The sequence below is a fragment of the Galeopterus variegatus genome, unplaced genomic scaffold (assembly GCF_000696425.1).
Source record: "Galeopterus variegatus unplaced genomic scaffold, G_variegatus-3.0.2 Scaffold6205, whole genome shotgun sequence".
Taxonomy (NCBI): Eukaryota; Metazoa; Chordata; class Mammalia; order Dermoptera; family Cynocephalidae; genus Galeopterus; species Galeopterus variegatus.
In genome coordinates, this window is record NW_007732316.1 from 21,236 (window position 1) to 32,105 (window position 10,870).

The window sequence follows — 10,870 nt, forward strand, 5'->3', positions numbered from 1 at the left end:
AAATAATTGGGGTAACAATTCCCTGGAATATGATTTCAGTACACAGTGAGATCCCCAGAGCCACTGCTAATCACCATGTCCTCAGCATCTTATGTATTAATAAACTAAACTTCTTTATTTGGGCCCTTTTCTATCACCCCCTCCTCATCATCACCAAACACATTTTCCTCATGGTTTCATGTCTGGACTAGAAGATTTTGGAACTTAAGTCTGCAGTAGAGAAGCAAGTGTCCCAGGCTAGAGGAAGTGGTGTTTACTCATGGGATCAACTGGCTGCTAGAAATAACAGTAGACTAAAGACTAAATAGTCACTCAAGGTAAATTAAAATTTAGTTATTCTAGAAAATCCAAGTGAGAATTTTTTTAAAAGGCACTATTATTCATTTTAAAGTGTTTAATCACAGATGAGGCAAAAAGTTAACAGGAGGAGAGGCTGGAGGAAGGGGGTGCACAGGTGTTCACTTGACCCTTCTTGCCCCTTTTCTGTAAGTTTAAAATTATTTCCAAATAAAAAGTTATTAAGTGTTTAATCAAAATATATCATATTGTCCTTAAAAAAAAAGAAAAGGAAAAATAAATTTTCAGATCAGAAAATCCTCCACTGATTCAAGTAAGAAGTACACCCCGTGCACCCAAAGCCCGGCTCAAGAAAGGAAAAATAAACTTTCGGATCAGAAAATCCTCCACTGATTCAAGTAAGAAGTACACCCCGTGCACCCAAAGCCCGGCTCCCTGGTGATTGTTACCATTAAGGTGGAGACCACGCAGACACAGACAGAAGGACTTTGGGGATGAGCTTCAGCATCTTGTAAGACTTTTTAAAAAAATTTTTATTACATACCAAATAGAAGTTTAAGGTAATGTGAACAATGCCCTGCAGCACAATTCATTTGTAGTACACTTAAAATCTTAATGAATACTGCATATCCAAACCATTAATATTGAAGTGATCTGTGAGCCTGTTTTGGAATGCTTTATTGCCTCGTGAAGGAAGATCACCAAGCAGGCATTCTCTGACACATTTATAGTGACTCTGGCATTGTTCCTCAAGGAAAGTGAAAAACATTCTAGCTTCTTTTCTTGCAGATCTCTTTGAATGGCCCTTCTTTCATCTAAGCAATGTGTCATTCCCATTTTGAAAGCAGGCAAATAAGATGGTAGTCTACCGTCTCTAAGGCTTTTGTTGAGAGTGTAATTCTAGTATTTCAATGCAGGTGTTCTGAAGTTATTTTAAAAAAACAGCAATCTTCACTTCCAAATCATTACTCCTTTGCAAGTAAAAACTTATCAGCCTTAGTCTCATTTTTTGAGCTAGGCCTCTTAATCAGGCTAGACAGGACTTCCTCGTGCTCTTGTGAAATGCCTTCACAATGAGAATACATTAATTAAATCAAGAAGCTCCTTTCCACTTACCTTCAGGAATTGCTCTAAATATCAAGAGTGATTCATTGATCTGCCTAGAAATTTTATAAGCATTCTCTTGAAATCTGTTTGCTGTATTTTTCAATTCACTCAGTTCCAATGTAATACCTATTTAGAGGGGAGAAAAATGTTTCCTTTTAGGTTAACCCACTATAAAACTGCATAGGCAACAGCTTTCTTTATTACTCCCGACCTATCTACAGAATCAATAGCTTTCTACAAACTCCCAATATTGAAAGTCTTTCCAGCAAGACTTAACATCACTCATTATAGAAATTGGGTTTTTTTAGCTTGCTTGATCATTTTTCGACCTTGCTTGTTGCCTTTCTCACTAATATTTCTTCTTAAACTGTATGTCCAATTTTATAGAGTTCAAGGATGAAGAACTGTGTTTAAATCACTCACTTCTTGTCCACACCTGAATCTTGGCCACCTTTCTCCTCTGGGTTGTAAAACCCAAAATGTGGGCTCCGACCTGAGAATATTCCTCACGGTCTCTCACCCACTTCCTCGGCCAGTCCCCGCCTTTCTGTTCCCTTCTGACTGTCCAGCTGGGACTCAAGGCAACCTCCTTCAAATTTAACCACAGTGGTTTGATCAAAGATTTTACTTTTAAAACTTCTGTTCATAATGCACACTCAAATTTGGGTTCTGAACACATGGTTAAAACATAAAATTGTAATTGCCAGAAAGTCCACAATTTCATGGCCTATGAAGTACATTTAGTTGTGTAAACTGAAAGTACAGCCCATCCATATTGATGGTAGAGCTTGTGTTTAATGCTTTATGATTGGGTACTATGCATTTTCTATACTGTGAGATGACAACAAATTCTAAATTGTGTCACTCACAGAGAAACAAAAAATTATGCACATATCCCAGCCCTTGGTTCAGACTGCTGTGGAAGGATCCAGTATTGGACTTGAAAGTCATCTGAGAAGGGTGTGAGCTCTGTGTATGGCCCACTATCCACTCCTATGGGTTCTCTTGGTATTTCTGATACATTAGAATATATTAAGGTGAAAAATACACTACATGTTATTAAAAAATTGTACATCTCTGTAGTTTCTTTTATGCAGCAATTTCCTGACACCATTTTGTGTTCTGCTTATTGGATAGTTCTTCCACATGCCAAGCAATTACATCTTGAAACTCTTAGGGCAAACAAAAGTGCATAGGTTTTTCTTGAAAAATTGATAAATCAATTATGACTTAATTCAATAATTATTTAATGAGAACCTCCCATGAGTCTAACATGATATTAGTCCTGTGAGAACAGTAAGAGAAGTATCGAACATAATCTCTCTCTTCAAGGAACTGTGAAACGAAGAGACGAACAGAAGAGCACATGCAACCAAAGGTAGCCCAGCAAACACTCTGAGGAATGGGGAAAGCTCCATGCTAAAGCTGGGAGTGCAGGGCCTGCTCCTCAGGAAGGCATAACAATAGAGAGGACTGCACGTTAAAGTAAGAGATATCACTAGAACAAAATCTGAAATCCTATGATACTTACATAATAGGAAATTGGAATATTGATGTGACAAAGAAAAGTTAAACTGCAGGAAATTGCTCCAAGAACGGAGAACGTTCTTAGAGGAGGCTTAGAGATGTGCTCATGTTCGCTCTGCTCATGAACATGACCTATGCTACTAACTGACCTTGATGTTTTCTGCTGAGGTTGTTGCCTTCTTTTAGAAACCTGGCACTGCGCTGCAGAGCTTCTTTCCCATTGGAAACAAGGGATTCTGAGAACTGGAAAACAGAACAAGTTAAGTGTGGGGACTAGAAAGCAGAGTGGAACCCTGCTGGGGACAGAGAAGGCAACTCCATCAGAAGAGCCTGCACGCACATTCCAAACTAGAAAGTCAACTAGTTAACAGGTAGGGACAATTTGAAATGGTTGAGGAGAAAGAACACAAACACATTTTTTAAGTGTATAAAGAAGGAAACCAGCTATTAAAGATTTTCACTGCAGGCAAAGAAAAGTGTCTAAAATAGATATCGAGTAGCATCATCATTTTTGTTGTAAGAAAATGTAAGATTTCCTCATCTCTACAACACTAGTTTCTGTATAAAGAAGTATTTATGACCCAAAGAAATTAAAACTTCTATCACATGACAGTCATAAACAGATTCCACCAGAAAAGAACGCTAATAAGCATACATCTGAGCTACCGAGTCTTTGCTCAAGCACCTTATGGAACAATCTCCCCCAGCGCCCAGAAAAGGAAGCTAAACATTGAATCCCATGGGTATTTCTTACCAGGCTTGCCTCGGTCACAGTCCTGCGAGCGTCGGTGGCCAGTTTTTCTGATTCTTCAATCAGGCTCTGGATGTGGGAATGGATGTGGGCTGTGCTTGTCACATTCAGGGACATGTGTCTGACGTTTCCAAGGCCTCTATCAAATCAGTATATTTAGAGATATTATGATAAACTAAATCAAACTTTCAGATTCATTCACAAAAATTACAAGTGCCCACTGTTATTGAAAGCCTCCTAGTTTCTTTTCCCTTAGAAAAGCATCATCAGCGAGGAGTAATAACATGGATTCCTCTCTAACTCCAAAAGTAATCTTCGGGAATCAGTAGCCACATTGTCACAATAACACTTGGAATTGCTGTTTAATCAATAACAAAAGAAGAGGCTGTGACTGCTTCCTTTGGACAGCCATTCGTCACTTTCCACCAGCAACCTGCAACACCCCCTGATCTCTGTTCAAACAGCCTGCAGATGTCTGGGTGCCCCTGCAAGTCTGCATTCATTAGAATCTCCTCTGCTATGCATTTGTTAATTTTGAAAAGCTTTTCTAAGCATACGTAAGGATGCTGAATCTTATCCCTCAAATGGCATACACCAGTTTCATGAAATTCAATAGAGACTTTGGAAGAGAAGCAGATAATATTTCAATCATTATATGAACTTCATTATAACAAGTGGGCAAGTCACTTAGGACCGTGCCAGCTGGCGATAGCACAATTTCATCCAGCTCACTCTATCTTGAAAATGAGATCTTACAACCAACACATCTTTCCCTGCTGAGGAGCTCACTTCGTTTTCTTTCCAAGGTTATTGAGTTGGGCAATTCTCAGACCAGACATTAGCAGTTATTCCTTGTTATGATTTGACTGGCAAGATTTGGTGATATATAAATAAAAGACAATAATGTTATTTAACTTTGTGTATCATACCAGATTGCTTTTCCTACTCTTATACTAAGTAATAAAGATTTTGCTCTCGCTATGTATGGAGTCAGAATATCTTCTTCTCTTTTGAGAAATGATGAAAGATGATGAAAAGTGAGGAGCTGAGTATCTAATTCCATTTTGTTACTGATTCCTATGGCATATGTAGGCAGCAGTACTCAATTTAGCACATAATTTGTGCAATATTCTATTTTATATCATTTTTAATTGCTCTTGTTGTGTGAGCTAATCTTTTATGACAGCATTTCTCAAGTGGGGGGTATTTCTTTTTCTCCTTCAACAGAATCCACCCACACACAAAACACACATGTTCCAGTGTATTCAGACTTTTCCCACCCATAATTTATAGCAAATTTTAAAGAAAGAAATCTACCAATTAGCTCCCAGTGGTATATAAATCACTGATAAAACCTAAAACACGGGTTCCCACATTTGTCACACATTAGAATCACCTGGGGATCTTTAAAAAAATTATAAAGCTCAGGCCACATCCCAAACCAGTTAAGTCACAATCTTGGGGGCGGGGGGGTAGGCGGACAAAGGGATAAAGATATAAGTATTTTCTCAAGTTCCCAAGGTTATTCCCATGGGCAGATGAGTTTGGAACCACTGGCCTAAAGTTGTGCTTCTTGTTTAAAGGTCCTTTTAACAAATTGAGGACATATTTAACAGATATCCAAAAATATAAGTTAAAATAATGGTGTTAAAATGATAAACCTGCAGGCAGTAGAAAATAATTGGGAATAGTATCTTTCAGGGGTTGGAAAGAGACTCCCAACACTTTTATAGGTAGAGTGTGAGCAGCCACATCCTCCACTCGAATCATAAACTCCAAAAAGGCAAGATCTGTAAAGAAATCAATATCCTCGTTCTGTCCCACATACGACGAATCATAAACTCCAAAAAGGCAAGATCTGTAAAGAAATCAATATCCTCGTTCTGTCCCACATACGACCTAACAAGGCAGTGAGCACGCTGTGGATGCTTAACGAAGCCTTGACGGCTTGATATTGCAGCATACTATTTGTTTTAATTGCTACCCAGTTCAGTTCAGTTGCATTTTAAACAAGGCAGTGAGCACGCTGTGGGTGCTTAACGAAGCCTTGATGGCTTGATATTGCAGCATACTATTTGTTTTAATTGCTACCCAGTTCAGTTCAGTTGCATTTTTCCATCATACATTTATGCCAATGGCAAACTACATTAGCAGGGATGAGAAGGAACTCAACTTGCCATGTAAATAAGACAGGAGTCCTCATTTTTACACAAAGGAAGAAGAGTGACTCAATCCTGCAATCAAAATATCTATCCTTATTTTTTCTGATCAATGGATTGCAACTTCTGGAACTCCCACAAGGGTGGGGTCTTACCTGTCCAAGACACCGGCTAGTCTTTGTAGCTCAGCTGCATGGTCCTCAGCTCTGTAGACAAGGTCAAGTGCTCTCCTTTTGGACATCTGCATGACCAGATCATCTACATGGTGCCTGATTTTGGTGGTCCATAAAAGTAGCTCATCACGGTGGTGCTCTAACTGCTACATGGAGAAAATAATATTGTAAGTATACGCACATCTATCTAACAACGTATACATGTGCATATAGATGAGAGGTATGAAGATTCTTTGGAAACTGTACTGTGGCTGTGCAGTTGTAACTTACTGCTAGAGCGTTTTGTGCAGCATTTGCATGTGCAGTGGCAGCATCTACCAATCCTCTTCCTTTGGCAGTTAGCTCGGAGGTCAAGTTTTGTTCTTTTTGAGCATGCAGCTTTTTATCCTGCAGCAAAAATCACCTTTTAAAGATGCTTCATAAAAGTGAGTCAGCTTCTGAACTTCAGTGCCTAGTGCTACCTGCGGAAGTTAGCACTCAGGACTCCCTTTTTAAGAAGTTAAAAATGATATTGTTTACACTGGAGAGTTTGGTTACCAGTTCTAACGGAGGAGAGAGAGAGACTCACACTGAATTCTCGCAGGCTGGCGTTGACAATGAGCAGCAGGCGGTTGCTTTCCTGGGTCTTGGTTTCTGCTTCTCTCACGAGCTCTTCTGCTGCCTGCAGTTCACTGTGATGCTTTGAAAGGAGGCTGCTTGCTGCATCTTTTAATACCTCCAATTCTTCCTGTGGCTTCTGGTAATTTTTCTGAATTTGTGACAATAAATCTTCAGCAGCCCTGATAAGTATAAATAAGTATAAATAAGTAAATGAACAACAAAGCTTGTATCTCTGAAATGACAGTGGCAGGGATTTTGACATATACCCAGTTTCTTCTTGAAATTATAAGTGATACATCACAACTTAAGAATAGAAACAATTTTTCTCAGGCAGGTACAGGTACGGCAGATTCGAACTATATTCCTAACAAATTATCTTTATTCCCAAACTTCTTAACACATTTTAGTAATGGAATTAAAGCAAATCATCTCAGTGAATCTGGTTCAGATAATTGGGACTACATTCTGTGTTAATGATAAGAACTGAAATCTTTCATTATAATATGACAACAAATTGAAAGAAGGAGTCTATTCAATGATTTGCTATCAATTTAGCAATTTACTTATATGACATAAAGAATTTTCTGCAGCTAGTTAAGAAATGGGTTTTATATAGACTTTCGAATTCAAATTGCCAAAAAGATATAATTTGTACTGTTGATAAATGCAAGCTTTAGGAAGTCAAAAGATATTTTTTCCTATTCCTTTATAAATATGGTATCAAATTGCTTATTTAAATCAATTTTGAATTTATAGCTGCATAGAATAATAAAACTTCACACTACAAATCCTTGTAGTAGTTGAATATATCCCATTAACTCTCTGCTTCAATTTTTCAGTAGAACTTTGAAAAATTTCATGGAAAATGCTGTCTAAACAGTCTCTGTTTTCACAGATATCAGATCACTGGGTTAAGACACAACAGAAAACATTTTTCAAAGCTATATATTTGAACTCTGACAGCACTAGAATAGCATCAGGAGTGATTTGACTCTCTGTTTTCACAGATATCAGATCACTGGGTTAAGACACAACAGAAAGCATTTTTCAAAGCTATATATTTGAACTCTGACAGCACTAGAATAGCATCAGGAGTGATTTGAACATACTCCTGACTTTTAATTCTAATAAAGATGTTGTATTATGAAACAGGCAACAAGAACTAACACAAAATACATGGAAAACACACAAATAAATTCAGTATATTTCTACTGTCTGATCATGAATCTATCATTCCTTATCATTAAGTAAGATATCTAAGGAAGTTTAAAATAGAGGTCAAATTTTCATCTATGATATGACTTTACTATCTAAACTGTAATCAGATAAAATGATACAGTCATCGATGTTTGAACAAGATTAACAAACAAACAAAAAAGCCCTCAGCCCTCTTTATTAGCTTCTTCCTGGAACATTTATTCAATTAATGGAGTAAACCAGTGTTTTTCAAAGTGTTTCTCTACACCACCAGTGTCCCATGAGCTGCACTCCCCAGGCCCCCAGTAGATTCCCGATGCACTTCAGCATGCTAAAAGCTTTGAGAAGACCTGCAGCAAAGAACTTGTCCCCTTTTAGTAGACATTGCATTTCTCAAACTAATCTGGTCAAAGAACACATTCATTTAATTAAGTATCTTTTTTTTTCTTTAATTAAATTTCTTTTAATAGCTCTGGGGTCACCAGCATGGAAAACAGTTAGAAAACATAGCCACAAACAATAATCTACAGCATACAATGAAGGGTTAACACAGCAGGCCAAGTCGGCTATCCTTAGGAAGACCAGCTGGTGAGGCTGGCAGTGTGCCCCCTGTTCCCTAAGTGATACTAGTGACTTACTGGCACCTGCTTTCCTTCTAGGAGTCTGGAATTTTGGTATGTGTTGGGCAGAGGGCACCTACGTCACCAGTCCCCAGTGAACACCTTGGACACTTAATCTCCAGGGGGGCTTTGCTGAACAGAAACATCACACAGAGGCCGCTGTATTTCTGTTGCTGGGGGGAAGAATGTGCTCTGTGACCCCTCATGGGAAGATGCCTGCACGGACTCCTCCAGACTCCTCTGTGTCCCACGTTGCCATAAGAAACCTTGACTTGCTGTAAGTGCAAGTATATGCTGAATCCTGAGGGTCACAGTGGAATGCTGAATGTGGTGGTTCTGGGGACCCCGACACAAGCAGGAAGAGCTTGTGCTCATGTCCTCGGGCACTTGACAGCAGGCCCTCCTCTCTACGACGTTCCATCCCCAGCGCGCACTCTCTCCCTCGGCGCCCAACCTTCTCCCCCACTTGCTCATGCTGTGAATGGCATGTGGGGACTCACTTGAGTTCCAGGGTAGTATTGTCGTGCAACTGCGTGAACTGCCTCTTCTGTATGATTTCCAGAAAAGATGTCAGGTTCCGTTGCATATTCTGAAGAGTGGAATGGGGTAGCTGGAAATCTTTGTCCAAGGTCTGATTTAAAGTTGCTGCTTTTTCAATCATTTCTATGGAGAAAATTCACCAATTGTTTAACAAGTCTCTCAAAAGTGGACAGTACTAAATAGAAAAACCTGGAACCTTCTTCAGTGAGGACCTAAGCTTGGTTGGACCTCCACACCAGGCCAGGCTAGGCCAACACAACTATCCCAATGCACTCTGGACATCCCCTACCTTAACGCTCATGAACTTGGGATTACTAGTTTATTTAATGTCAGTCTTTCCAAGTGCCCATACATTCCATAGGGCAGGAACTATGTCCATCGTGTTTACCTCAGTATTTCCTTGTACCTGGCATAGAAGCTTCTCAATAAACATTAACTACATGAACAAGCCACCAATACTTGACACTACTCTTTTTATTACCCATTATACGTTCTAATAATTTCTATGTCCATCGTGTTTACCTCAGTATTTCCTTGTACCTGGCATAGAAGCTTCTCAATAAACATTAACTGCACGAACAAGCCACCAATACTTGACACTACTCTTTTTATTACCCATTATACGTTCTAATAATTTCCTCACCTTTTACCCTGTAAAATCTGATTTGCATTGGATTCTGTACTTTTTAAGCCCTTGCACTATAACCAAAAAGAAAAGCAAAAATATGTGTCTGGTAGCCAAAAACCTGAAAATAGCATGTCAAATTCCAGAGCAGGCCCAACTGAGAGGTAATTAAATTACTCTAATATGGTGGATATACCCGGCACCAAATTGAAGCCCCAAATCCTCTCAGCCCCTACTCTGGGCATGCACATCAACTTTACCGTATGGGGCGTGAGAGTTAGAATCTAAGTGTTAGGCATAATAGAGAACATAAAAAAGGAAACATGCAATTTTTAAAAGATAAAACTCCAGTGAAAGACTACAGCCTGGATGTGTCAGGATCCCCAGACTTGGGGTACTGCAGCCCGTTGGTTCGGGAAGCCCAGTGCAGGACACACGCAACTAGATACATGCTTAATAAAGTGAACGTGAACTTCCTGCCCAATAAGCACAGACTCCCCAAACTAGACGCTGCCCACACTACCTTTGACGTTCACCTGCAGCCTCTCAATAAACGTTGCCAGGTCTTTGCTCTCGTTGAGGATTCTCTCAGTTGCCCTATTCGCCTGTTGGCTACTGGTTAACATGCTAGTGAGCTGACGGAAAAATAAGGTCTCAGGTGAGTTTGACTTTAAATAACACGCAAGGTTTGGTATTCCAGCTGTTGCCTCTTTTAAGCAACAAAATATATTTCAGGATATACAGTAAAGATGTACATTATCATGTAAACCAAGGTTAATACTTCCAGTTGGAAATTAACTAGCTAATGAAATAATTTACTACTCACTCAGTGTGAACAAAGATGGTATATTTTTTAAAGTAGCACAATTGGCTATCGAACCACAGATTCTCCCAGTGTCTGTATTGTGAAGGCCATCTGTTATCCACTTTCGGATGCAAGTGTACAGAATATAGAAAGCAAACCATACTAATTTGTATGGTCTATGAGAGTCTAGCCTCTAGGAGTTAAGAACATGGAGTCAGGCAAACTGGGTTTTAGACCTGATCCAGCCAGGCCGTAGACTTAGACATCTCCAAGCCTTATCTGTAACAATGAAGTGATCATAACACTCACCTCTTGGGGCTATTACGAGGATTCAATGAGACGATGTCCATAAAGCCAGAGGCCCAAGGCTGAGATTTAGCTGTCCTCAGCTATTATTTTTATTAGGAATTTTATAATTTGTAAAAAGAAGGGTTGTCTGTAATTTCCAAGAATGTAAAGTAACTCAGAC

General features: G+C 39.2%; 1 protein-coding gene across 1 annotated transcript in view; it reads right to left on the bottom strand.

The window, feature by feature from the left end:
* Positions 1–10,870, bottom strand: part of LAMA1 (laminin, alpha 1) — a gene marked incomplete at its 3' end in the record, with an annotated part of 112,327 nt that overhangs the window by 20,749 nt on the left and 80,708 nt on the right. Inside the window, 8 exon segments of the mRNA XM_008590575.1 lie at positions 1,414–1,530; positions 3,081–3,174; positions 3,686–3,821; positions 5,997–6,160; positions 6,285–6,401; positions 6,583–6,793; positions 8,932–9,094; positions 10,120–10,231. Coding sequence (XP_008588797.1) covers positions 1,414–1,530; positions 3,081–3,174; positions 3,686–3,821; positions 5,997–6,160; positions 6,285–6,401; positions 6,583–6,793; positions 8,932–9,094; positions 10,120–10,231 — 1,114 coding nt within the window.